We start from the raw sequence: 27,549 nt of genomic DNA on the forward strand, positions 1-27,549 counted from the left end.
AGGGCACTGGAAACACGGCACAGGGAGAGGGAGGGAGCCAGGGCTGGCACTGCAGGGGTTGGGGTTTGGGTGCAGAACGCAGCACCCCAGCAGTGCCCCCACGTGTGGGAAGCACCTGAACCCCCCACAGGGCAGGGCAGGCTCAGGGTGTGGGTAATGAAGAGGAGGAGGAGGAGGAGGAGGATGAAAGATCCACGGAACTGTGCCTGGTTCTGAGTCAGGGTTTGCCAGGAGGGTGGGGGACAAGGGACGCTGTGAGCTCATTCCCCTGGGGGGAAGCTGAGGGGGGACAGGGAGAGCCCCCAGGCCTCTGAGCCCCTGGTGCCAAAGAGCAGCAGGATCCAGAGGAGAGGATTTGACACCTCTGGGGTTCTCAGCTCTGTTTTGTTTTTCCTTGGGTGTTCCAGCAAACACCAGAGGCAGCAGAGCATGGCAGCATGTCAGGGGTGCCGCTGTTTTGGGGGTACAGCTGTTCTGGGGCAGTGCAGCTGTTCTGGGGTGTGCTGGCAGCGCTGCCATCCAGCTGTGTTGGCATAGAAACTGCCAGGGCTCTGCCACCACCTCCCGTTACACAATTTTACACAATTCCCTCCAAGCCCCGGGAAGAGGCTGCTGAGGAGGGGAGGCAGCTCCAGGCCTGTGCCCCAAACCAGGCTCGTGCCAGCTGCCCGTGGGCACTCGGAGGGGTGGGGGTGGCTGGGGAGGGCCCGGCAGAGCCCCAGGGAGCAGGGCTGGTGCCCAGCTGGACAGCAGGGAATAGGAGTCTATTTAAAGGCACTGCTGCTTGCATAAGGCTGGCTGGAATTCCTGCCCCGTCTCAGACCTCACTGGGGTGTGGGATGAAGGCTCTGCAGGCAGATCCCATGGGATGGGGCAGGGTCCCCATGGAACAGGGACTGTCCCTGAGGGGGGAGCAGGGAATGGGCAGCAGCATCGCCCAGCAGAGCTCCTCGTTTCCCCTTCCCCTGCATGGCAATCCCACAGCAGTGCTGGGAATGGCACCGAGATCCAGGAGGAGTGGCTGTTCCTGGGAGTGCTGCTGGAATTCCCTGGCACTGCCACATTCCCTGTCACTGTCACTGTGCTGTGCCCGCCCTGGGCTTGTCCAGTGACCAGAAGCTCCCCAGAGGTGCCAGGGCCATGCCAGGGCTGTGCCAGGGCCGTGCTAGGGCCGGGGGCTCCAGGGAGGGCTCAGCCGAGGCAGGAGCTGAGGTTGGTTCCTCCTCTCCAGGGTTTAATTACCCACGAGCAGCGCTGCCCCCACGCTCCCCTCGCTCAACATCTGGCCAAGTCAAACACAGCTGGAAGAGCTCTGTGTGCAGACCCCCGGGGACAGCTGGCTCTCACCCCGCTGCCACGGCTGAGGGGCACGGGCAGTGCTGATTAAACACTCCAAACTCAACACAGGGCCTGGCAGGGGGCGCTGGGGGCATCCCGGGGCTCCCTGCAGCAGGAGAGATGGAAATGCAGAGTAACGAGGGAGCAGCTGCTGCCCAAGCACGGCCACAGGCTCAGGAACAGCCCAGCTGGGGCCTCACCTGCACTGGGGAGAGCGTGGGGGTCCCCAGCCCCTGTGCCCACCGCAGACAGGGACAGTCACACACAGGGGCAGGGGATGGACAACTCCACAGGGATGGAAGCACAAAGTCCTACAGAGGGAGCTGAAATGGGATGGGACAGTTTGGTCCTCCAGGAGGGAGGCACACGTCCATGTGAGCCCTGAGTCTGGGCACGGAGTGCTCGTGGAACAGTTTGACAATTCCAGAGTAATTCTTACAAATCCCTGATTTGGCCTTGCTGTAAACCCAGTGCAGAGGCTCTCAAAAATCCCATCCACACCAGGGCTGTGCCAGGACTGTCCCAGCACTGTCACCTCCCGGGGCCATCCAGGCAAACAGGGCCAAGCAGGGCTGTTTGTGTCACACACGGAGCCTGCTCCGAAATCCCCTGCCCACATCTCTCCCAGGAGCAGGGAGGAGCGAGGCAGCTCCTGCTCATCCGCGACACTCCCTGTGCAAACACGAGGCTGGAGAGGAGTCACTGGAGCCACTGGAGCCAGTTTATTGTCACAGCACAGCCCAGAGGTCACAGCCCAACCTGGCCCCTCCTCCAGGAGACCCAGGAGCTGTGGGGACGGCGATTGGCACAGCGAGCTGTGGCCAATCTGCTCCAAACCCTCCTGCTGGATCAGTAAATGGCCTCTCCACTGTGGCAACAAGCAATGGAGGGAGCTGCATTAACCCCTTCAGCACCAGCCCTGCTCCCTCCTCATACCCAGGAGGAGTGCAGCCACCAGGACCTGGCCCGGCCTTGGCACAGCATCCCTGGGAGGGCTGGATCCTCTCTGCTGCTGCTGCCAGGACATTCACCAGAGACAAAACCAGAGCAGAGGGAATGCAGCACACCCTCCTCAGGCCTCTCCCGTGGCCGTGCCAACCCCAGGGAACAGGGATTCCCCAAAGCACCAGCAGTGGAAGTAATGATCCCTGCAGGTGAAGCAGGGCCACCTTGGACAGCCCAGCACCCGCTGAAGGAGCCCTGGAGGAGAAGAATTTCTCCTGGCAGCAGGGCTCTGGTGAAGCCAAGGCTCTCTCTGCTGGGAACGGGCTGCGTTGCAGCTCAGCCGGGGCTGAGCAGAGAATGAACACCGGCAGCAGAGCAGGACCTGTCCTGTCCTGGCAGGGCTGGCTGTCCCCACAGGGCTGGGGTGAGCAGGGACACGGCCCTGGGATCATCCAATGCAGCTCCAGAGGCTCTGCCAGCACCGTGCTGGTGTCAAACACAGGGCCAGGGGCTGCTATGGAACATTACTGAGGACACAGCGGTGGGAATGGGGTGGCTCCAAGGCACTCACTGCCTTGGGGACACACGAGGAGGATGAGGATGCCCTGGCCAGTCTGTGGAACATAACAGAGAGGACATGGAGAGCACAGCTCCACCCAGAGCTGCTGCTGGCCCAGCACCACGGGCAGCACCCCAGTCCCTGGGGTCACTTTTCGTCTAGCACCAGATCCCACAACTCCAATAACAGCCCCACAAAGTCTCCAAGGACCCTCCAGTCATTCTGCTGTCACAGAAACGCAGATAAAGGGCTGTGGCTTCAAGAACATCATAAATAAAGATCTGCAGTGTCCTGAAGAGCATCTGCAGGCTGGCAGGTGAGCTCGTTCCAAGAGCAGCCAGATCTGCCACCACCGGGCTGCCAGCAGCGTTCCAGAGCCTTCAGCATCCCCCGAGTCCTCAGAGGGTTGGGACTCTCTGCAGGGCTCCCAGGGCACTCTGGAGTGGTGATTCCTGCTGCTTCAGTGTCCACAGCAGCACAAGGAAACGTGTCCAGTCCCCGAGGAAATCAGCAGGAGCAGCAGAGTCTGTGGATCCATCACCCATCCTGAGGAATCCTGGCTCCTGATGGCTCCTGGCACTGGCAGGAGCTCCAGGCTGGCATTGGGGGAGATTTCTGCCACCCAGGGCTGCCCAGCTCCGTGCCCAGGGCTGAGCCCTGCCCGGCCCCTCAGCTCCCAGCAGGTCACAGCTGCTGCAGCAGGAGCAGGGCTGAGCACCCAGGCTGGGCCCAAAGCAAACCCCAGCCTGGGGCTGGTTCTGTGAGAGCCAGGGGGTCCAGCCCAGAGCTCCAGCACTGCCCAGGGGCAGCAGGACAGGGACAGGGCCAGCCCTGCACAGATGGACCCAGGACAGAGCAGGACAGAGGGACACGGACACCAGAGTGCTCCACAGGCTGCTGCTCACCCAGCCCATGGTCACTCTCATTTCCTGGGGTTTGGCCAGAGCAAAGGCAGACTGACCACCAGAATCAAACCTACAGAGAAAAATTTGGCTTTGGATGATTTGGAGTTGCTGTTTAATCCCGAGACAGCGCAGCTGAGTGAGTCTGGAGTTTAAGTTACAAAAAAAGAAAGCACTAGAAAATAATCTTGATACAAGAGCGATAATCAGCTGAGGTTCCCCACCCCGTGCAGGGAATCCTGCTCCACAATCCACCCAGCACAGCTGGGATGCTGCCAAGGCATTGCCTGCTCCCAGCACGCTCTGGGAGGGCAAACTGTCCAGGGGGAGAGTCTGGAGGGGGATCCCCAGCACTGGGAGTTAAGATGCTGCCACCAGCTCTGCCTTTGGCCTGTTCTTGATGGGTGACACTTCTGTGGAAGGAAAAGAAACTTGTTACAGAAGCAGGGAATGCAGATATCCTGCAGCCACCTCCTGAGGGGGATCCAGGGCTCAGAGTCCCCTGTGCACAGCACCTGGACTGAGAGAAATTGGTTATAAATAATCCCACATTCCCACGTGCAAATGCTCCTGTTTCACAGCACTGAAGAATTACAGACTCTCAGAGCATGCCCAGCCCAGGGACAGATCCTGGGCAGGAGGAGGAAGAGGAGGAGCAGGAGCAGGGCCAGCCCTGCCCTCACCCCTGGGCTGTTTTGTTTGGCCTCAGTGCTGACATCTGAACCCTGTTTAGGAGTAAACAAGCTCCAAGGAAACCAGCCCCATTCCCCTCATGCCAGATTGCTCCTGGGCAGATTCCACAGAGGGAAGTGGCTCCTTCCAGCTCCTCTTTGCACCAACAGGGAGGTCCAGCTCCTGTGAGCGACAGCTCAGGGCTCTGCTGTCCCAGGAGAAGTCTTCACTGAGTATGAGCTCCTCAGCACAGACACCTGATGAATGCCAGTGGGCTCCTTCCCTGCCAGGCAGGGCCACCAGGGCCTGTTTGGTGACTTTCTTAGTGAGCTCTCCCATTTCCCAGCTTCATTCCCACACAAATCCATCCACTGAGGCTTCAGATCGCTCAGGAACACTCAGGGACCGTCAGCTGTGAGCTCTGTCAACCCTGGAACTGTGGGACCCCAGTGATCCTCATCCAGCTGCTTCCACAGCACTGGGAAGGGAGGTGGGAAGAGCTCCAAGTCCTGCCAGGCCTCAGGGAAATGCAGGGGTGTGCAGGGTGACTCCAGCATCCACAAATACCCCGAGCTGCAGGATGGGCCTGGCCCAGGGCTGTGGGAGGAAGCCTTGGCTGGCTCAGGGAAGGAAGGATTCCTGATGGAGCTCCCGATGGAACGAGGTGTCTCAGGGCAGGAGGTGCCTCAGAGCCGGTGCAGGATGCGACAGGGACAGCAGTGTCACCCAGGGAGCTGCCCAAGGCAATGCCAGATGCTGATGGGACAGCGAGTGCAGCCTGGGCTGCTCCTGCAGTGAGGGCTCAGCTGGGCCTGTCCCACCCCCCTTTCCCAACACACTGACACGGCAGGGACAGCAGCACCAGGAGCCACAGCTGTGCAAGGAGAACATACCTGGGATCTTCTCTGGGAGTGGCTCTGAAGGAACTTCTGGGAGCTCCAACTGTTCCTGTGAGGACATTACAGACAATGTGTCACACATGTCACAGCTGTGGGCAAGCATGGGGGGACAATGTCCCACATTCCCCCCAGACTGACCTCTGAGAGTAGCAAAAGGGGGGGACAATGTCCCACAGTCCCCCCAGATGAGCTCTGAGAGTAGCAAAAGGGGGGGACAATGTCCCACATTCCCCCCAGATGAGCTCTCAGAGTAGCAAAAAGGAACTTTAACTGCTGCTAAAAACAGCTTCCTGAAAACGGGGATTTTAACCACAGAAACATCAACCCCACCTGAGTAATGGCATTTAATTCTTCTAGAATGGCATCTTCATCCTCCTCAGTCAGGCTGCCAGCCAGGAGCTCGTCTATTTGCTGTGGGGACAGGGAAGGACATCAATCCCAGCCCAGCAGCTCTGAGCACAGGCTGCTCCCAGGCCCCCTGCACTCACCCTCTGGTACTCCACAGCATCCTGGGTCTCTCCTATTATCCTCTCCACCTCTTCTATGGACATCACCTGGAGGGCAGAGCCAGAATGCAGGTGAGGGAGGGCCCAGCAGGGAGGCAGCCCCAGCCAGCCCCCCCTGAAGTGCCCCAGCCTGCACCTGGTGCATTTTGTTCAGACACTCGTTGCCTATCTTCAGGCCCTCGATGACCTTCATCTCAATCTGGGTGAATTCAATGTCCTGGACCTGCAGTGGGGAGGAGAAAGGGAAGAGGAGCCTGTCACACCTTGGCATGGCATGGCATGGCACAGGCTGCCCTGTGAGCCCTGCAGGGATTAACAGATATGGTTTGATGGTGTTCACAGGGGTCTGAGGGTGAGGGAGGAGATGAGGATCTGACTCCATGTTTCAGAAGGCTTAATTTATTATTCCATGATATATTAAAACTATACTAAAGGAACAGAAGAAAGGGTTTAATCAGAAGGCTGGCTAAGAATAGAAAAAGAAGGAATGATAACAGCTGACTGTGATTGGCCATTAATTACAAACAACCCCATGAGACCAATCACAGACGCACCTGTTGCATCCCACAGCAGCAGATAATCAACGTTTACATTTTGTTCCTGAGCCCTGTCAGCTTCTCAGGAGGAAACATCCCAAGGAAAGGATTTTCCATAAAAGATGTCTGTGACAGACATGGGGACGTGGCAGCTGGGGACAGAGGTGGCCCTGGCAGAGCTGGGCACTGACTGGGCTCAGGGGGCTCTTCCCACCTAAATGATGCCACGGCTGCCATTCTTGGGCACACACAGGCTGCCAGGAGGAATCAGGGGAGCCCTTCCAGCGCTGTCAGCGGCACCAGCAGCAGGAAACATCCACACCAGCAGGTCCAACAGCCCTTGAGGTGATTTCACTGGATTTTCCAGCTGCCAGCCCCAGCTGAGACCTCCCCAAACCCAAACACATGCAGCTCTGAAATGACAGGGCTGACACAAGGCAGGAAGGCCCAGTGCAGCCATCCCCCCTGTGAGTAACGTTTCGGCAATCTCCAGACCTCACATTTAGCAGGGCGCCTGCAGTTTTAAACACAGCACTCTGTGTCTCCAGGGAAAATCGTGGCTCACGCACAATTCTGGAGACATTTGCCCTTGGACAGAGGCTGGACCTCTGCCAGCTGCAATGGAATGGAATTCCAGGGGATCCCCACCCCAGGAGAACCCCAGGGCTGGCTCACCATCCGCTCCAGGTTGCTGATCTGGTTCTCTGTTTTGTCCAGCAGCTGCTCCTGGTACCGTTTCTTCTTCAGCAGGAGCATGGCCTTCCTGAGGGACACACAGGGAGGGGACACACAGAGCAGAGGGGTGAAGCAACTGGAGCCCAAAGGAGCCCACCACAGCCACGAATCTCCTTCTGGGCTTCTGCTAAAAGGGGACAACTTGTGTGCAGCTCGACGGGGCAGCCTGCAGCGGCTCCTGTGAGCAGCAAGGATGAGCAAACTGGGTATGGGGAATAAATCCTGCCCTGGGAGGATGGGCAGGCCCTGGCACAGGGGCACAGAGCAGCTCCTGGATCCCTGGCAGTGCCCAAGGCCAGGCTGGATGAGGATGGGAACACCCTGGGACAGGGGAAGGTGTCCCTGCTATGGCAGGGTGGCACTGGATGGGGTTTAATGTCCCTGCCACGGCAGGCTGGCACTGGATGGGGTTTAATGTCCCTGCCATGGCAGGGTGGCACTGGATGGGGTTTAATGTCCCTGCTATGGCAGGGTGGCACTGGATGGGGTTTAATGTCCCTGCTATGGCAGGGTGGCACTGGGTGGGCTTTGAGGTCCCTCCCAACCCAAACCCTTCCACATCCCAATTCCCCCAGCGCAGTGGGAACGGGAATTAAAATATCGGGAAAGGGAATTAATGAAAATATCAGGAATGGGAATCAATGAAAATATCGGGCATGGGGATAAATGTCCCCTCCCGGTGTCACCCACCCCGGCGGTGGCACTGTCCCCCTGTCCCCCTGTCCCCGTCCCTCACTCTTTCTTGCCGTCCCGGAGCAGCTGCCGGGCCAGCGCCCGCTCCCGCTCCAGCCCCAGGCTCAGCCGCTTCTGGTACTGCCGGAGCTTGTCCCGCTGCTGCTTCAGTTGCTGCGGGACAGACGGACAGGGGACGGATAAGGGACGGACAGAGAGATGGACAAGGGGACGGACAGAGGGACAGACAAGAGACGGGCAAGGGGACGGACAAGGGGACGGACAAGGGACGGACAGAGGGACGGACAAGGGACGGACAGAGAGATGGACAAGGGGACGGACAAGGGGACGGACAAGGGGACGGACAAGGGACGGACAGGGGACGGACAGGGGTCACAGCTCAGCCCTGACAGCTCCACGCCCCCTCCAGCAGCGCCGCTCCCCTGCCCGGTCTGTCCCCACCGGGTCAGTGACAGCACCGGGGGTCGCTCAGCCCCAGCCGGTCCATCCCTCCGCATACCGGCACGGCACGGCCCGCTCCGTCCCGCTCTCCCCCCGTCCAGCAGCCCAGCCCGGCCCGCTCCGTCCCGCTCTCCCCCCATCCCCCGGTTTGTCCCGCTCTCCCCAGCCCGGCCCGGTCCATCCCGGTCCACCCCTCCCTCACCAGCACGGCCCGGTCCTGCTCCGTGACGCGGCTCCGCCGTTTCCGCCCGAACAGGTTCCCCATGGCCGCTCCTGCCCGGCCCGGCCCGGCCCGGCCCGCCCCCGACGGCGGCCGCGAGGGGCCCGGCCCCGCACAACGCGCAGCGAGAGCGGCAGCGGCGGGAGCGAACCGCTGGGGGGCGCGCTGGGGACGGGAATACCGGGAATGGGAATTGTTAAAATAACATCGGGAATGGGGGTAAAAATATCGGGAATGGGAATTAACTAAAATAATACCGGGAATGGGAATTGTTAAAATAACATCGGGAATGGGGGTAAAAATATCGGGAATGGGAATTAACTAAAATAATACCGGGAATGGGAATTGTTAAAATAACATCGGGAATGGGGGTAAAAATATCGGGAATGGGAATTAACTAAAATAATACCGGGAATGGGAATTGTTAAAATAATATCGGGAATGGGGGTAAAAATATCGGGAATGGGAATTAACTAAAATAATACCGGGAATGGGAATTGTTAAAATAATATCGGGAATAGGGGTAAAAATATTGGGAATGGAAATTAATTAAAATAATATCGGGAATGGGAATTAATTAAAATATCGGGAATGGGAATTATTAAAATATTGGGAATGGGAATAAAAATATCGGGAATGGGGATAAAAATACCGGGAATGAGGATTAAAAAAAAAAAAAAAAAAAGAGGATAACAATACAGGGAGTGGGATGTAGGGAATAGGATCTTGGGGATCTATCATCTAGGGGATGGCAAGTATGGAGGAAGGCTGTAGGGATGGGATTACAGGGATAACACTGATTCATTCCCAAGTGATGGAATTATGGAATTGTTTGGGGTGGAAGAGACCCCGAGCCCATTGAGCCCATGGTGTCCCTGGCAGTGCCAGGATCCACAGATCCCTCGGGCCGCAGCCGGTGCCCAGAGCTGCACTGGCACCCTGGCACTGCCATTCCTGCTGCTGCACCAGGCTGGCACACACATCTGTCACCAACACCCCCCTGGCACCAGCCAGACCCTGAGCCCTGCACCCCAAATCCCACCTGGCTCCTCCCGGGCCTCCCCCAGCCCCACAGAAGGATCCTCACACCAGCAAGTGTTTCTGCATTTATTTTTTATTAACCATTTATTTGTCTGTAATCGGTTTTACTCTCACATTACAATCGTGTGGGGGTTTTTATATATTTTTTTTAAACTTTATTTTTGTAAAATAAATAGAGATAAGTGAACTTTTAAGGTAGGACGCTCTCCAGACCCTTGGTTAAACTCTGTGATCCCATGATTGAATCTCTGCATCAGACCTGTGGAAGCACAGCCCACACACGCTCAGGTAAAAGCCCAAAAATTCCTTAAAATTCCCCATCCTGGGCGTGGGGCTGCACCAGAGCCAGGCAGGAGCAGCAGCTCCCACTGCCAGGAATGTCCTGTTCCTTTCACAAACACACTGATACGAGTTAAAAATCCATTTTTTCTGAAGCTGTGAGTGTTAAGGGTTAGGTGAGATCCCAAACTCTGCTCCCACCCCCGCGGGCAGCCCGGGACGAGGCACAGCTCTGTTAGACCATAATTAACTCTGGGTAACTTACAGGGGGGGTTTTAGGTAGTTTTGGGGTTTAAAGCCTTTGATTGGTTATCCTGGGATGTGACCCCTGGCGGGGATGGCGCTCAGGGCACCCAAACTGTGCTTGGGGACCTCTCCAGGCAGAGCCCCCTGGGCCTGGGGGCACACAGGGGCACACAGGGGCACGGTGCCAGGGCCAGCAGCAGCACGGGGGGCACGGGGCAGGCATGGCCAGCAGGGACACAGGGCTCTGAGCCCTTCTCTCAATGCTTTCCCCCTGCACAGGGACAAAGGGTTCTGAGCCTTCCATCACTGCATTCCCCCTGCACAGCTGGCAGTTCAGAAGGTTTTGAGCCCTCCCTTCACTGCGTTCCCTCTGCACAGCTGGCAGTTCAGAAGGTTTTGAGCCCTTCCTTCACTGCATTCTCCCTGCACAGTTGGCAGAAAGTTCTGAGCCCTTCCTTTCACTGCATCCCCTCAGTTCACTGACAGAAGGTTCTGAGCCTTCCCTCACTGCATTTCTCCTGCACAGCTGGCAGTTTGCTGGCAGTTCAGAGGGGTTCTGAGCCTTTCCTTCACTGCATTCCCTCAGTTCACTCACAGAAAATTCTGAGCCCTTCCCTCACTGCATCATCCCCTCTGCACACCTGGCAGCAAGTTCTGGGCCTTCCCTCACTGCGTCCCCCTCAGTCCACTCACAGAAGGTTCTGAGCCTTCTCTCACTGCGTTCCCCCTGCACACCTGGCAGTTCAGAGGGGTTCTGAGCCCTTCCCTCACTGCATCCCCTCAGTTCACTGACAGAGGGGTTCTGAGCCTTCCCTCACTGCATTTCTCCTGCACAGCTGGCAGTTTGCTGGCAGTTCAGAGGGGTTCTGAGCCTTTCCTTCACTGCATCCCCTCAGTTCACTGACAGAGGGGTTCTGAGCCCTTCCTGCACAGGGACAGAGGGTTCTGAGCCCTTCCCTCACTGCATCCCCTCAGTTCACTGACAGAGGGGTTCTGAGCCCTTCCCTGACCCGGCTGGATCCTGCAGCTCCCGTGGCACTGCTGGGGGAACACTGGCAATTCCCTAAGTGAGTTCTGCCCCTCCGCAAGGAAACCTGTCCCCTGGCTGTGCTCTGCCTTCCCACACCACGCCCAGCCCCAGAAGGGATCCCAGGGCACAAAACATTCATTATTCCCACGTGAAAGGTGCAGAGATGGAGCAGGCCTTGCCTGGACAGCTGGGACGAGGGAGCTCAGAGCTGCCTTCCTCCTCCTCCTCCTCACCATTCTCCATGCTCAGGTGCTCCCATTCCTGTTCCCACAGGGCCAGGTGAGCCCCAGCCATGGTGTCCAGCTCCAGGTGCCCAGTCCTGGCATCTCCTGGTGCCCACAGCCCTGGGGAGCACACAGAGCCCAGGGTGGGCACGGTGGCTGTGCAGGTGGCACAGGGACAGTGGCAGCAGTGCCCCAGGTGCCCCCAGCTCCCCACGGGCACCCTGGGCCTGGTGGAAGCTGGTGACACCACTGATGTGCTCCAGGCTCGTTGGGATGTTGGAGATCTTCGCTCCTTTTCTGCCCTCCTCTTCCTCACATGCAGCTTTAGGGTGTGGGACATCCTGCCCTGCTCCGGCCACCTCCCTGAGCCCCCTCCTGCAGGACCCCTGCCTGCCCAGGCCACCAGGCCCCCTCTGTCCTTGCATTCTGTGAGAGCAGGGGCAGGCAGGGAGGAGGAGGAGTAGGAGGAGGAGGAGGCTCATGCTGCCCTGCCTCCCTGGCAGCTCATCCCACGCTGGGGTGGCTGCCCTGGCCCAGCAGTGGGTTTGGCACAGGGCTGGCAGCAGCTGGAGGGTCCCGTGGAGCTGCAGTGAGTCCTGACAGTCCTTGAAGAACCCACACTGCAGCCAAACAAGGAACAGAGACTAAAACGAGACCCTTCTCAAGGGCATTGCCTCATCCGAGTCCTCTGGAGCTCAGGAGCCGTGTTCTGACACAGCAGCCAACCTCTGGAAACAAAAATAAATGTTCCTTTTCTGTAGCTTTGAGAGGATATAGCTGGGAAACAAAACAAAACAAAACCAGGAGATTGTCTCTTCCCCTTGTCAAACCCATCAGTAGCTAAGTCAGAAGAACAAATGTTCAAGTTATGGGGTGCAGCAGCAGCCAACACGAAACATTCAAGTCGATGATTTCTCTATGTACAGGAGCCCCCCCTGGGGCCGTCATCTGATCCTCTTCTCCACCGAGTACACCGAGATGTAGAAGTCATTGCTGCCGACGGCCAGGTGGGGCTGCGGGAGAGACGGACAGACAGACACGATCAGCTGGCCCAGAGGGACACGGTCACAGCTGGGACAGAGGGACAGAGGGACACGGTCACAGCTGGGACAGAGGGACAGACGGACACGGTCACAGCTGGCCCAGAGGGACAGACGGACACGGTCACAGCTGGCCCAGAGGGACAGACGAAGAGCCCACAGTGACCTGCCCAGGACACCCATCCTGTGCTGGGTGCCACATCCCCACCCTGGGTGTGCTGGGGCACCTGCAGGGACGGGCACTGCAACCTCCCCGGGCAGTGCCAATGATCCCCTTTCCATGGGCAGTGCCAATGATCCCAACCCTCCCTGGGCAGTGCCAATGATCCCAACCCTCCCTGGGCAGTGCCAATGATCCCCTTTCCATGGGCAGTGCCAATGATCCCAACCCTCCCTGGGCAGTGCCAATGATCCCCTTTCCATGGGCAGTGCCAATGATCCCAACCCTCCCTGGGCAGTTCCCTGAGCCCCTTTCCATGGGGAAATCGCTCCTGGTGCCCACCCTGAGCTGCCCTGGCCCAGCCTGAGCTGCTCCCTCTCTTCCTGTCCCTGTTCCATGGGAGTGCAGCCCAACCTGGGGCTGTCCCCTCCTGTCAGGAGCTGTGCAGAGCCACAAGGTCTCCCCTGAGCCTCCTTTGCTCCAGGCTGAGCCCCTTCCCAGCTCCCTCAGCCCCTCCTGTGCTCCATTCCCTTCCCAGCTCCCTCCTGTGACTCACTCCAAGGTCCAGGTGTGAGCAGTGCCAGGCACAGGTGACAGTGACCCGGCTGCTCCACAGCTCTGCAGGAGTTATGGGCCCATTTCAGCCACAGGGAGAAATTATGGGCACTGTTAGTTGCCAACTGCCAACATAATTTTTCTAAATGATTGCAAATGTGCTCGTTAGGAGCCGTGGCTGGGCTGAAAATGAGAATTTCCTGCAGTGAGGGGACCTGGCCCCTCCGGACAGGGCTTTGCTTTGCTTGTTTAAAGAGCAAACTGCTCTTCCCTTTACATATTAAATATTTGTGAGCTGATCTGCGGGTTTCTAAAATAACTCTTGTTATTTAAATGGATTTTTTCCCATCCATTCGTTGTTTTCTCAGGTTTTCCAGCTCCCTCACCCCAGAGCTGCTGGAACCTGCAGGGCTGGGCTGGGACAGCTCCCCTCACCCCAGAGGGGTCCCTGTGCCACCCCCCATGGCAGCAGCAGGTACAGACCCAGTGAGGGTGGAAGGCCAGGCAGCTGATGGCTCCCACTCTCTGGCCCATGAAGCCATCGTAGTACTTGATGTTGTTGATGAGCTCCCCGTTGCCGTTGTAGATGGCAGTGAACTGGTTCATGGAGCCACTGGAAGGGAAGGGACACAACTGGAGTCACTGGGAGTGCTGGGAGGGGACAAAACTGCTGCTGCAGAACGGCTGAGCTGTGGGCCAGGCCATGTCCCCAAGTGGGACAGCATTGACTGCTGGCCAGAAGCACACTGGGCACCTGGGACAGGAAAACACAGCTCCCTCCCTGGGACCACCCTGGACCACCCCGGGCTCCCTCAGGGCTCCCCGAGCTGCAGGGCTGGCAGCAGCACTCACCAAGCAAACAGGTTGGCCTGGGGGTGGATGTCCAGGGCCGTGAGCCCCTTGACAATCTGCAGCACCTTCATGGACTCGGGCATGCGGGGGTCGAAGAAACGCACGTCCCCGTTGACACTGCAACACGCACGGAGACGGGATGGGACACAGCAACAGAGCCACCAGAGCCACCAGAGCCAGGCTGGGACACAGCAACAGAGACCCCCAGAGCCACCAGAGACCCCAGAGCCAGGCTGGACAGGGCCACAGAGACCCCAGAGCCCCAGGGCATGCAGCTGTGGGACTGCCCATGGGCCAAACCCTCCATGGGGCACTGGGACAGGGAACAGACAGGGCTGGGTTCCACCAGGGCAGGATCTGATCCCACCCACAGCACGTTCTATGCTGAGGGAACAGCTAGGAGTGACCCCAAACTGCCGATCCCACACTGCCGATCCCAAACTGATGATCAATCATTGCTGATCACAGTGCTGATCACACAGTGCTGATCTACACTGCTGATCCCAAATTCCTGATCCCTCACTGCTCATCCCACACTGATCCCTCACTGCTGATCCCAAATTCCTGTTTCCTCACCGCTGATCCCTCATTGCTGACCCCACACTGATGATCCCTCACTGATCCCACACTGCTGAGCAATCATTGCTGACCCCACACTGATCCCTCACTGCCTCTCTCAGTCCCAGCCCATTGCTGAGTGTGCCCTCCCTGCCCTGGCACACCCAGCACACCCAGCCCCAAATTCTTGCTGCTTTGCCCAGCAGGAAATTGCCTTGGGAAGCTGCAGGCAGAGGGGATGTGCTGGTGCCTCCTTTCACCCAGAAGTGTCTGGACACCAGGATCTCACCAGGTCCTGCCATTTTTCCCTGGGATTTTGCTGCCAGCTGAAGCAGGGGGAACTGGGAGGAACTGGGAGGAGGCTCAGCCCCACAGCCTGAGCTCCTGTGACCTTTTGGAGCCCAGCATTCCCTCCCAGCCCTGCAGCCCCAGGAGCAGCTCCCAGGCTGGAAGGGCTCTGGGGAGAGGGCACTGCCAGCCCTGGGCACAGGGACTGACCCTGGAGCTGCTGCAGGAGCTTATGGAGAGGAAGATTAAAAACTCCAATATGGGAGCTCGACAAATCTGGCAGCTGCATCACATAATCCCCTGTTTGAAAATCTTAATACATTTTTGCTGGCCCATCCCCCTGCCTCAGGAATGTTCTGAAGCCCAGAAAATTATGTTTTGTTTCCATTTTCTAATCAAGAGAAACAGGCTCTTTGTGTGCAAACGGTGGCTTTGTGACAATAAATTCTGTTCTGCTGCTCCTTAATGGCCAAATCAGTACCTGCTGCTCTGGCTGCAGTATTTACCAGGCAGCAGGGATGGATTTAGGGAATTGCACAGGAATCCTGCCCAGGAATGTGCCTGCCTCATGCACCATTCACCTTGTTCTCTTCCCAGATGTCCCCACGGAGGCGTTGGCAGCGAAGCCCCCTCACCACAAGATATTCACACCCAGCTCCTGCTCCCTCCCTTCCCCATCACACCCCTGGTGATTCCAGCCCCTGTTCACCCCCAAACCCCCCCAGCAGAGCCCCACATCCCTCCTGCCTCCCTCCACACAGTCTGGAGCAGGAGGTGATCACTGCAGCACGAGTCAGACCCCAGAGCTTCACCCTGCCAGCTGCTGGGCACCAGGGCCAGAACTGAGGGGAAAACCAAAGTGTGAGCGGGGCAAACAGCCCCAGGAGAAAACCAAAAAACCAAACTGTATGGCAAAGAGCCCCAGGAGAAATCCAAACTGTGAGGGTGGCAAAGAGCCCCAGGAGAAAACCAAAAAACCAAAGTGTGAGTGTGCAAAGAGCCCCAGGAGAGCTCCCTGTACCTGACACTCATGATGTTGCCCTCGGGGTGCTTCTGCAGGTAAGCCTTCACCACCCAGGCTGTGTGCTCACGGTACGTCATGACACGGCTGGGGACAAAGGGACACGTGAGAGGGGAGAGGGAAAAAAGGGGGAATGGGAAAAGGGAAAGGAAAAGGGGGAAGGGGAAAGGAAAAAGGGGAAAGGAAAAAGGGGGAAAGGAAAAAGGGGGAAAGGAAAAAGGAGAAAGGAAGAGGAAAAGGAAGAGGAAGAGGAAGAGGAAAAGAAGAGGGGAAAGGAAAGGAAAGGAAAGGAAAGGAAAGGAAAGGAAAGGAAAGGAAAGGAAAGGAAAGGAAAGGAAAGGAAAGGAAAGGAAAGGAAAGGAAAGGAAAGGAAAGGAAAAGGGGAAAGGAAAAAGGGGAAAGGAAATGAAATTTCAAGGAAAGGAAAGGAAATTTCAAGGAAAGGAAATTTCAAGGAAATGAAACTTCAAGGAAAGGAAATTTCAAGGAAAGGAAATTTCAAGGAAAGGAAAGGAAATTTCAAGGAAATTTCAAGGAAAGGAAATTTCAAGTAAATTTCAAGGAAAGGAAACTTCAAGGAAAGGAAATTTCAAGGAAATTTCAAGGAAAGGAAACTTCAAGGAAAGGAAATTTCAAGGAATGGAAATTTCAAGGAAAGGAAAGGAAACTTCAAGGAAAGGAAATTTCAAGTAAATTTCAAGGAAAGGAAAGGAAATTTCAAGGAAAGGAAACTTCAAGGAAAGGAAAGGAAATTTCAAGGAAAGGAAACTTCAAGGAAATTTCAAGGAAAGCAGAGGAGGCCGGGGAGGCCCCGGGCCCGGGCAGGAAGGGGTTACCGGTACCATTCGCTCAGGGCCATCCTCCTGTCGAACACTCGGATGGAGCCGTCGCCCAGCCCAGCCACGATCAGCGAGCGGTGCGAGTCGCAGGACAGGCTGGTGACACAGCTGTCAGCGCCCGTGGGAATGTCCTGCCACAGACAGACACACAGACACACCACGGTGTCGGTCACACAGCGGGACATGGGGACGCCAGGGACAGACAAACGGCAAAGCGGCTCTGGGAACTCCCAGGGAGCTGGAAGGATGCGATCACTCGTTAAGTACAAACAATCTGCTGGGGTGATTTTCTGCTTTGTGTCTCTGTTCTTCTCAAGGACGGTGTGTGGGGAAGGTGGTTTGGTTACTAATCAAACAGAATGTGTGGCGTCATTCTATATAAACCACGCAGTTCTCCTGAATAAAGCCTTTGCACTTTCTACAATCCTGCCTCCTGTGCCATTCTCAGTGCAGGAGGGACATGGGCACACTGAGCTTAGGTGACAGCAGCCAGTGCTCATTGAGGGACTCTCTTTTATAAAGAATTCTAAGTTCTGCTGCTTGGACCCTTGGTTGCTTGGGTTCCTAACACAGCCCAGCTCACTGGCTGGGGGATGACTGCCTGCAGGATGGAATGGAATTTCTGGTTTAAGTTCCAATCTGACCCATCATTGTCTCACCTGGGTACTCGTCTACTTCCATTTTTTACCAAACCAGGCTGGGAGCTGGGGTTTGCCACAGCCAATTGTATCTGTTCTGCTGTAGCTGTGACACACAGCTTCACTCAGCCCCTGAACCAAGGTCCTGCCCCATCCTCCTCATCCTCAGCCTCACACCGAGCAGGGTGGGGCAGCTCTGGTGCCCCAAAGGGACACTGTGGCCCCTGGCACAGCCCCAGAGCAATCCAGGCAGTGCTGTGCCTCCTGTCCCTGCTGTGACACGTGTGACAGGGACCCCCAGAGCATCTCATCAGAGACCCGTGCTGGGAAAGGGACCTGGCAAAGGCAGCTGGAGCTGCAGGGACAGCTCTGCCGGGAGCACCCACACTGCCACTTCCCCCCTTTCCACTTCTGGAGGCCAAAGAATTGCTCAGAATAATCCCTGTGCCTCTTGAGAGGGAAAGCACTTTGTTAAAACCAGCAAAAAATGCTGAGCAGCACTGCAAAAGCAGGAATGACAAGGATGGAATGGGCTGCGTTGGGAGGGACAGGTTGGGAGGGACCTTAGAGCCCTTCAGCACTGCAAAAGCAGGAATGAACGAAGGAATGGGCTGGGTTGGGAGGGACCCTAAAGTCCCTCAGGAGTGCAAAAGGAGGAATGAACGAAGGAATGGGCTGGGTTGGAAGGGACCTTAGAGCCCCTCTCACCCCAGCCCTGCCAGGGCACAGCTTCCTCAGCCCAGGCTGCTCCAGAAGCTGCAGGAGCTCATCCCAACCTCACTCCTGGTTCTACCTTTGTGCAGGTTCACCCCCGGGGCCGCTTCTCCATCCCGGGAGAGGCACCAGGGCCGGGGCTGCTGCAGCCTCTGCGCACCCCCAGCTCCCCCTTTGAAGCAGCAGAAGTGCAAATGAAGCACTTGTTCCTCCAGAGGTGTGGGTTTGTGTGGTTCAAAGAGGGAGCCTTTATCTGCCTCGATTATCGCTGCTCTTTGTGCTGATTCGCACTTTCCCAGGCACTGAGTCAGGAAGTTCCAATCACTCCAATTTCAACACCCGATCTTTGCAATTAAAAAAAGAAACAACGTGTTTTTTTAGATACTTTCGGCGCAATCATTAATCATCATAATTTAAAAGATTTTCGCCTCCTGGATTTTGCCGCTCCCTAATTTGCATAGAGAAAAATAATATGTGAAAGTAATTAAGATGAACAGAGGCTTAATTATCCTGCATCGCAGGGTCAAAGTGTCGCAATTAATGTTCATCCAAGGGTAATTAATTTCGAGAAGCTTTGAAAACTCCACTTCCCTTTCATTGCAGCATGGTGCCTCCGTTCTCACCGACCACCTGCTTCTCCTCGGGATTTCTGAGAAACTCCCACGTGTGGTGGCTGCCAGGGGCTCTGCAGGGCCTTTCCCTGTTCTGTGGCACAGGGGGTGTGTGTGTGCCTTCACAGAGTGCTACACTACTGCAGTTACCTGTTACGTGAAATCCAGCTGCATCCCAGAGCCCGGTTCTGCATCCCAGAGGCTGATCCTGCGTCCCAGAGGCTGCCTTCACATCCCAGAGCCTGCCTTCACATCCCAGAGCCTGCCCTCACATCCCAGAGCCTGCCCCCACATCCCAGAGCCTGCCCTCACATCCCAGAGCCCTCTTCTGCACCTGAAATCCCTCCTCTGCATCCCAGAGGCTGATTCTGCATCCCAGAGCCTGCTCTCACATCCCAGAGCCTGCCCTCACATCCCAGAGCCCTCCTGTGCACTGCAGAGCCTCAGCTTTCCCCAGGCACTGCTGCCCACCCAGCAGAGCAGAGCTTGCAGGAGAGCCCTGACACAGTCCCTAAGCATCTGTGGGGTTTTATTGACCTGGGAACGGGACCTGGGGCAGGGAGGCAGGGGCTCCAGGAGCTCCTCACAGAGCACTCCCAGCAGCTCATGGCTGGGAAGGGCTGCACGAGCAGGCAGGTGTGCGTTACCTGGACTTTCATCTCGCGGTCCGTGTCCCAGATGCGGATGATCCTCACGTCCCCAGAGGTCATCAGCAGCCCGGTCTCCTGCTCCCAGTCCACCACCATCCCTGCTCCTGGCACACAGCAAGGCAGGGGCACTCAGCGCCAGCACGGGCACAGCTGCAGCCCTGCAGGGCACCAGGGTGTGCCGGGCACTGCCAGCGCCAGAGGAATGCACAATTACACACACACACCTCACACACACACACACACACACAGAATTACACACACAGAATTATACACACACACACCTCTCACACAGAGACACACAGATACAGAATTACACACACACATACAGAATTACACACACACACCTCACACACACAGACACAGAATTACACACACACACACACCACAAAGACACAGAGACACAGACACACAGAGACACACACACCTCACACACACACACCCCACACACAGAATTACACACACACACAGAATTACACACACACACAGAATTACACACACACCTCACACAGAATTACACACACACACAGAATTACACACACACCTCACACAGAATTACACACACACACACCCCACACAGCTCCAGCTGAGACTCAGTCAGCAGCTCCTGTCACAGACATCTTTTTATGAAAATCCTTTCCTTAGGATTTTTTTCCTCCTGAGAAGCTGAGAGGTCTCGGGAACAAAATGTTCAGCACCAGGTCCCATCCACACCACGTTAGAAACACAAACAAAACCCCGGGAGCACCACAGGAGGGAACCAGAGAAGAACTCCAGGACTGGTGTCTGTCTCCAGCCCCTGTGAGGCAGAATTCCTGCCTCACACAACAGCATCGTCCCAGCCTCATACAGAATCATTCCTGTCCCTCAGAGCATCATTCCTTCTTCTCAGAGCAGCATTCCTGCTTCTCAAAGCAGGAATTTCTGTCTCCTAGAGGAGCATCCCAGCTTCTCAGAGCAGAATTCCAGCCTTGGAGCATCATCCCAGTGTCTCAGAACAGCATCCCTGCCCCTCAGAGCAGCCTCCCAGAGCAGCATCCCAGCCCCTCAGACCAGAATTCCTGCCTCAGAGCAGCATTCCTGCCCCTCAGAACATCATTCCTGCCTCTGAGCATCACCCCAGCCTCCCAGAGCAGCATCCCACCCTCCCCTCGATGCCAGCCCTGGTCTGTGGTGCTGAGCAGCGTTTCATAAGCACCCAGAGCTGGAGGCAGAGCCCTCTGCAATGCAGGGCTGCAGCTCCTGCCCCAGCACCCTCAGTGCCTCCATCCCGGGGTCTCACCCCACAATGAGCTGTTCCACGAGGCACAAACGTGCTTTGTCTGGGTCTGCTGCAGGAACCATCCCCACAGGACACCAGGCTGCCCCAAGGGGCTCCTTTGTCACCACGGGGCCACCACCAGTGCCTTGTACCAGAACATCCAGAGCACAAAGGGAACAGCAGCTCATCCTCTGAACACCCAGTTCTGCTCCAGGTGATGCAATGACCTCGTTCTGCAGCCCCACAGAAACACTGCCCCTGTCTCCTCCCTGAACACCACATCTGGGTGGATTCCTGGTCCTGCCCCATCCAGGGGGTCACTGATTGATGCTGGCAGGGGGTTATTTACAGACATGAATGAGATGGGGCTGCTGAGGAACCTGCCTTGAGCTGTTTTATTTTCCAGCATCAGTCTCATTACATGATTGTGACAATGGGAAGATGTCAGCAGCTCACAATCTAGGCAAAAAACTTAATGTTACAACTCACTTTATAAGCTTCTTGCCCAATCACACACAGCAAAAGCACATTGACAGTAGCTCTATCCAACCACTATAAGCACATGTACCTTTGGTTAAACAATGCTTGCTTATTTCAAATACAATACCTGCTTGTGAGCCTTAAAACACAACGCACAGAGCTCCATTATCAAGCTTCAACCTTCCTAATATCTTGCTAGATAAACTTTCTGCAGCTTAGAGAGCTATTCAGACAAGCGCTAATGCACAGACCATTGTTCCATTTGCCTTTGCTTTTTCTACAGTTTAAATAATTTTTCTGCTGACCAGTCTCATGGCTGCTGCTTACCTCTAACCACAGTTCTGCTGTATCTGGGGGCCTGCTTTTTGCACCTTTCCCAAAACCCTCTGATTTTGTGGAGTCCCACAAGTGATGTTCACTGGGAGCTCCTCACCTCACTGCAGGGATCTGGGCTGACCTGGGAGCCTGCACCTTTATCCCAGCCCCAGGGATTGTTCTGGGAGCCTGCACCTCTATCCCAGCCCCATGGATTGTCCTGGGAGCCTGGACCTTTATCCCAGCCCCATGGATTGTCCTGCAGCCTGCCTGGGAGCCTGCACCTTTATCCCAGCCCCATGGATTGTTCTGGGAACCTGGACCTCTATCCCAGCCCCAGGGATTGTTCTGGGAGCCTGGGCCTTTATCCCAGCCCCAGGGATTGTTCTGGGAGCCTGCACCTCTATCCCAGCCCCAGGGATTGTTCTGGGAGCCTGCACCTCTATCCCAGCCCTGCACCTCTATCCCAGCCCCAGGGATTGTTCTGGGAGCCTGCACCTCTATCCCAGCCCCAGGGACTGTGCTGGCAGCTGCCAGGGCTGCGGAGGCAGCAGAACAGGCAGGCAGTGCTGGGGACGATGAACACCCTGAAGGGTTTGCATTTGTCACCTGCTCAGGGCCCATGTGACAGCAGAAACGTGGAGCTGAGATGGATCTGGCCATGCCCATCCCTGGGGAGCTGTGGAGCTCCCAGGAACATTTCCCAGCTTGAGGAAAAGGTTTCCTTGTGAGCAGCACCAGGTCCTGCCCAGCTGTGCTGCCAGGGGCTGCTCTGGGCAGGGGCACAGGGAAGGGGAGCAGAGTTGGCATTTTTGGGGGCAGAGTTGGCATTTTTGGGGACAGAGTTGGCATTTTTGGGGGCAGAGCTGCCATCTCTGGTGCCTCTCTCACTGTGCCTGTCAGGATTTGTCCCTGAGGATACCCAGCAAGGAAGGACACACAGATGGGCAGGGAAGGTCTCACTGAGGGAAGAGGCTCCACAGGGATTACACCAAGGCTGCCATGAGAGACAAGCAGATGGAAAGGACAAGGCTGGAATAAAAGGAGGGAGATGATGGTGGAATCCTGGAATGGTTTGGGCTGGAAGGGGCCTTCACAACCACCTCAATCCACCTCATACCATGGCACCACTTCCCCAGGGTGCTCCAGCCTGGCCAGGGACACTTCAGGGATGGAGCTGCCTATGGTGTGCCTGGAGACCCTGCATTTCCTGCCTTCCTTATTAAAACTTAAACAGTTCAGCTCAGTTTGTGGTCCCTGGAAGAGGCAGGAGCAGGATTTGGATCACCCAAAGCAAGGATGGAGGTGGTGGGTGCTGGCCTGGGCTGGGGGCTCTGCTCCCGGTGCTCCCCAGTGTGCCCTGGCCAAAATGGGATGAACTGGGAGTGCTGAAGCACAACTCCAGGCTGTGTGAGGAGCAGAAAAGCCCTCGCACAGAAATGTCAGTCACTTGGAAGTGTGTGAGGGGAAGGAAAGCTTCCTCTGACTGTGAAATGTTCCATCCAGAGCTGGCACTCACAGTATGGAGTGGGACAGAAATAGCTGAACTATTTCTACGTACAAGCATGGCAGAGATGATCCAGGATTGGCTCATGTTTCCATGCTCAATTCAGAGCACTTTGGGATGAGGAGGGAACGTGGGATTGAATACTAATGATCATTTCCTTTTTAATTAACAGAGGTCCTACTCCAGGATGCTACAACTGAGCCTGCAGCCCACCCACAGGGCTCTGGCTGCTGGGCTTGGCACCTGAGCTGCTGCTCACTGAGCTCCTCCTGTACCTGAGCACCTGAGCTGCTCCTCACTGAGCTCCTCCTGTACCCCTGAACACCTGAGCTGCTCCTCACCGAGCTCCTCCTGTACCTGAACACCTGAGCTGCTGCTCACTGAGCTCCTCCTGTACCTGAGCACCTGAGCTGCTCCTCACTGAGCTCCTCCTGTACCTGAACACCTGAGCTGCTGCTCACTGAGCTCCTCCTGTACCTGAACACCTGAGCTGCTGCTCACTGAGCTCCTCCTGTACCTGAGCACCTGAGCTGCTCCTCACTGAGCTCCTCCTGTACCCCTGAACACCTGAGCTGCTGCTCACTGAGCTCCTCCTGTACCTGAACACCTGAGCTGCTGCTCACTGAGCTCCTCCTGTACCTGAACACCTGAGCTGCTGCTCACTGAGCTCCTCCTGTACCTGAACACCTGAGCTGCTCCTCACTGAGCTCCTCCTGTACCTGAACACCTGAGCTGCTCCTCACTGAGCTCCTCCTGTACCTGAACACCTGAGCTGCTCCTCACTGAGCTCCTCCTGCATCCCTGAACACCTGAGCTGCTCCTCACTGAGCTCCTCCTGCATCCCTGAACACCTGAGCTGCTCCTCACTGAGATCCTCCTGTACCTGAACACCTGAGCTGCTCCTCACTGAGATGCTCCTGCACCTCTGAGCTCCTGCCCAGCCCCAGATCTGGCTCTGCCTGCCCTGTCACTGTCCCAGCTGCTGAGAGCAGCATACAGGGCAGAGCTGGCACAGGGCAGAGCTGGCACAGCCCCTGGCACGGGACAGTGCTGCTGGAATGCTGCTGCTCCCAGCCCTGCACTGCTGCAATGCATCAGCAGCTCAGAGCACAGCTTTCCCCTAAGGGATATTTTGTTCTTAGATAATGAGCAGCAAATCCTCCACAGCTCAGGGAAAGGAGTTTTTAAATGGCTGTGGTGGAAGTGTTGGTGTTTTTTGGTTTGGGTTTTTGTTTGCTTGTTTTTGAGCCTTTTAAAGGCAGTTTTGTATGGCTGAGTTTATCCACACCAGCAGTTGCTCCTGCAGGTAGAACTGCCCTTGGCTGTAAATGCAGGTAGAACTGCCCTTGGCTGCTCCCTCAGCATTGTCCCTGAGCCAGAGATGTTTGCCTGGAGGGGACAATTCCATGGATACCCTCCAGTACCATGTGGTGAGAGCAGCTGCATTCCCAACATCTGCACTGCCCTGAATGCCAGGGAGCGTGGCCAGGCTGCCCTTGGCATTTCAGAGGAGTCAGGAATATCCATGGAACACCACACAAAGCATCCTGGGCTCTGAGTGATCATTTTTAATCACGGGCCCTCCCGGCTGAGCAGTGAAGCACATCCCTGCTTCAATTTCCAGGAAGCAGTGGGAGGCTTGGATGACCTCACTCCTCATTAATTTCTACAACATCCTCTCAAAAAGTGTCCCCCTCCTCCTGCCAAGGCTCTGCAGCGAGGGACAGCAGGAGCTGGGATGCTGGGAATTCAATTAAGAGAACACAAACCCCTGGAGCTGCCATTTCTCCAGGGAATTTATTGCCATCAAACAATCCGACCAGAGCTGTGCCAGCCCTCCCTGCTGATGGGGGCTCCTGCTGCTCTCTCTGCCCCCTGCTCTCAGGATGAGCCTGAGCCTGATGCCTTGACCAGCTCCTGCAGCAGGCTGGAGCTGTCCCCCTGTCCCTCCTGTCCCCCTGTCCCCCATCCAGCCCGGCCTGGGGCACTTCCAGGGCTGGGGCAGGACCCAAGCATTGCTGATGCTGCCAGGAGAGCACCAATTCCACACACTTTTATTACTTTGCTGCCAAGAGAGCACCAATTCCACACATTTTCACAGCTCTCCAGAGGGAAGGGGGAATGCTGGGGCTGCCCTTGTCACCAAGAGGGCAGAGGCAGCTGCAGAAGAGTTCATGGCCCTGCCCTGCCCTGAGCAGGGGCTGCCCTGGCCCTGCAGCAGCTGCATGGATTGCTCTGGAATTCCCTGAACCTGCTCCTGCCCAGGGATTCCCTGAACCTGCTCCTGCCCAGGGATTCCCTGAACCTGCTCCTGCTCTGGAATTCCCTGAACCTGCTCCTGCTTTGGAATTCCCTGAACCTGCTCCTGCCCAGGGATTCCCTGAACCTGCTCCTGCTCTGGAATTCCCTGAACCTGCTCCTGCTCTGGAATTCCCTGAACCTGCTCCTGCCCAGGGATTCCCTGAACCTGCTCCTGCCCAGGGATTCCCTGAACCTGCTCCTGCTCTGGAATTCCCTGAACCTGCTCCTGCCCAGGGATTCCTGAACCTGCTCCTGCTCTGGAATTCCCTGAACCTGCTCCTGCTCTGGAATTCCCTGAACCTGCTCCTGCCCAGGGATTCCTGAACCTGCTCCTGCTCTGGAATTCCCTGAACCTGCTCCTGCCCAGGGATTCCCTGAACCTGCTCCTGCCCAGGGATTCCTGAACCTGCTCCTGCTCTGGAATTCCCTGAACCTGCTCCTGCTCAGGGATTCCTGAACCAGCTCCTGCTCTGGAATTCCCTGCTCCTGCTCCTGCCCAGGGATTCCCTGCAGCCAAGCCCTGCTAATTTTAGCCTTGCCTGGGCAATTCCAGCACCAGGCACAGCAGCAGCAGCCACACATCAGCTCTGCCCAGCTCTGCCCCAGCTCCCAGAGCACAGGGATGTGCTGAAGTGCACTGAGGAGCTCTGAATCAGCCCCTGGCAGGGGCCTGGCTGATGAATCAGCGCAGACACAGCCAGCCCTGATCAGTCACCAAAGATCAATCATTGATGAACATCCTGAGGTGACACCCCCGGCACCAGGGATGCCCTGACACATCCACCATCTGCTGCCCACCCCCGTGGGACCCAGCCAGCATCCAGAGCCTCACAGAGCCTGCAGATCCTGTGGGACAAGGCTGGGGGCTCCCCCACCTTCCCTCCATGCAGCAGAGTGGGGTTTGTGACATTTGTCACAGTCCCAGAATCCCAGAAGGATTGGGGCTGGGCACAGCCCATCAGTGCCACCCCTGCCATGGCAGGGACACCTCCCTCTGTCCCAGGCTGCTCCCATGCTGGCATTGGGCACTGCCAGCGATCCAGGGGCTGCTCTGGGCACCCTGTGATAAACCCCAGCACCTCCTTTCCACGGGATCCTCACAAATAAACCCCAGCCAGCCTTTCCACAGGATCCTCACAAATAAACCCCAGCACCTCCTTTCCACAGGAACCCAGAGACCCCTCAAAGCACAGCAAATCCCACCCAGCTACCCCAGAGAGCTCTGTCCACCCCCCTGAGCACAGGGAACAGCAGCACTCACCTCCCTGCTTGCTTCTGTCCAGGTAGATGGACACCCTGCGGGCCAGACCTGTGGAGACAGACAGACAGACAGACAGGGTCAGGGGTGCTGCTCAGGGCCAGCCAGAGCAGAGCCCAGCCTCAAACAGGGACCAGAAACAGCAGCTCCAATGGAGGAACGTGAAAGAGAAGCAGCAGCAGCAGCCAGAGCAGCCCATGGCTCCCTCCCTCCCTGCAGCACAGCAATTTTGGGAGGGCAGCAGGAGCACACAGCAAGGAGCCCTGCTGGGGCTGGGGCTGCTCCCAGCACGGCCAGGACAGACAGACAGACAGACAGGGAGATCCCGGGAGCTTGGGGCTGCTGGATGGCTCAGGGTTTGTGTGCCCAGAGCTGGGAGGGCAGCAGGGAAGCAGCTGTGCCAGCCCAGCTCTGCCCTCCCAGAGGAGATGGATATGCCATTTCTGTGCCAGTTCTGTGCCTGCCTGTGCCAGCTCTGTGCCTGCCTGTGCCAGCTCTGTGCCAGCTCTGTGCCTGCCTGTGCCAGTTCTGTGCCATTTCTGTGCCAGTTCTGTGCCTGCCTGTGCCAGCTCTGTGCCAGTTCTGTGCCTGCCTGTGCCAGTTCTGTGCCTGCCCCGTGCTGCTGCCCCTCCCAGAAGATGAATTCAGGTATTACACATTCCCTTCTCCTTCTCTGAGAGTGGAAATGGCCCCAAAGTCCAGTTCTGGCTGTTCCAAAGTGCAGCTCAGAGGTGAGTGTGACATTGTGGCACAGGGGAGAAGCTGAGAGAGGAGGGAGGAAATCAACAGCGGAGCAAACAAACTCCAGTAAAACTCCTGAGCTGTGCAGCTCCAAAATGCATCCTGAGCTCTGTGAGGCAGGGCTGGACCAGCTGTGGGCTTGGCACAGATGACTCTGAGGGCTCTCATCCATCTCCACAGGGACCTGCTCCACTTCAGCTCTTTTGAAGTGGCTACATTTATTTCTCTCTCCACAAACAGCTCTGTCCTGCTCTGCTGCCCAGTGTGCTGGGAAGGTGCAAGGCAAAAGAAAACAGGCCCCAGACTGCTTCAGTCCACAAAGGAAAGAAAAGCCAAGGGGAAAAACCCAATGCTAAAGAGAAGAGATTGAAAAGTTTCCCCAGTCCTGTTCTGGCAGATGGAAGCAGGCAGCTCCCGGAGCTCTCTCAGCAGAGAAATGCACTGAAGAGCTGGAAGGGCTGGGTCAGGCTCCTGGCATGAACACATCAGCTCAGAAA

The 27,549-nt window shown here is 56.7% G+C and overlaps 2 protein-coding genes across 2 annotated transcripts in view; both read right to left on the minus strand.

The window, feature by feature from the left end:
• Nucleotides 1–3,565: 3,565 nt before the first annotated feature.
• On the minus strand, nucleotides 3,566–8,527 carry CHMP6 (charged multivesicular body protein 6). The gene is made up of 8 exons (XM_058817404.1): nucleotides 8,429–8,527; nucleotides 7,829–7,938; nucleotides 7,033–7,120; nucleotides 5,958–6,044; nucleotides 5,804–5,869; nucleotides 5,646–5,726; nucleotides 5,310–5,364; nucleotides 3,566–4,157 (listed from the first exon to the last, which is right to left on the minus strand). Exons 1-8 carry the CDS (start codon nucleotides 8,489–8,491, stop codon nucleotides 4,105–4,107), a joined length of 603 nt encoding a protein of 200 aa, XP_058673387.1. The 5' UTR covers nucleotides 8,492–8,527; the 3' UTR covers nucleotides 3,566–4,104.
• A 1,047-nt stretch (nucleotides 8,528–9,574) lies between these two features.
• Nucleotides 9,575–27,549, minus strand: part of RPTOR (regulatory associated protein of MTOR complex 1) — a 101,881-nt gene continuing 83,906 nt past the window's right edge. Inside the window, exons 29-35 of the mRNA XM_058817064.1 lie at nucleotides 26,315–26,362; nucleotides 19,190–19,296; nucleotides 16,583–16,710; nucleotides 15,741–15,827; nucleotides 13,874–13,990; nucleotides 13,505–13,634; nucleotides 9,575–12,279 (exon numbers count right to left, since the gene is read on the minus strand). Coding sequence (XP_058673047.1) covers nucleotides 12,211–12,279; nucleotides 13,505–13,634; nucleotides 13,874–13,990; nucleotides 15,741–15,827; nucleotides 16,583–16,710; nucleotides 19,190–19,296; nucleotides 26,315–26,362 — 686 coding nt within the window. The 3' untranslated portion in view covers nucleotides 9,575–12,210. The remainder of the gene's footprint in view (nucleotides 12,280–13,504; nucleotides 13,635–13,873; nucleotides 13,991–15,740; nucleotides 15,828–16,582; nucleotides 16,711–19,189; nucleotides 19,297–26,314; nucleotides 26,363–27,549) is intronic.

This window comes from Ammospiza caudacuta, chromosome 19 (genome assembly GCF_027887145.1).
Source record: "Ammospiza caudacuta isolate bAmmCau1 chromosome 19, bAmmCau1.pri, whole genome shotgun sequence".
NCBI classification, from domain to species: domain Eukaryota; kingdom Metazoa; phylum Chordata; class Aves; order Passeriformes; family Passerellidae; genus Ammospiza; species Ammospiza caudacuta.

Coding starts and splice junctions, on each gene's coding strand:
- CHMP6 (XM_058817404.1), bottom strand. CDS start 8,491: ATGGGGAACCTGTTCGGGCGGAAACGGCGGAGCCGCGTCACGGAGCAG. Junction 7,939..8,428: donor AGCAGGACCGGGCCGTGCTG/GTGAGGGAGGGG, acceptor TCTGTCCCGCAG/CAACTGAAGCAGCAGCGGGA. Junction 4,158..5,309: donor ACTCCCAGAGAAGATCCCAG/GTATGTTCTCCT, acceptor TTCCTTCCACAG/AAGTGTCACCCATCAAGAAC.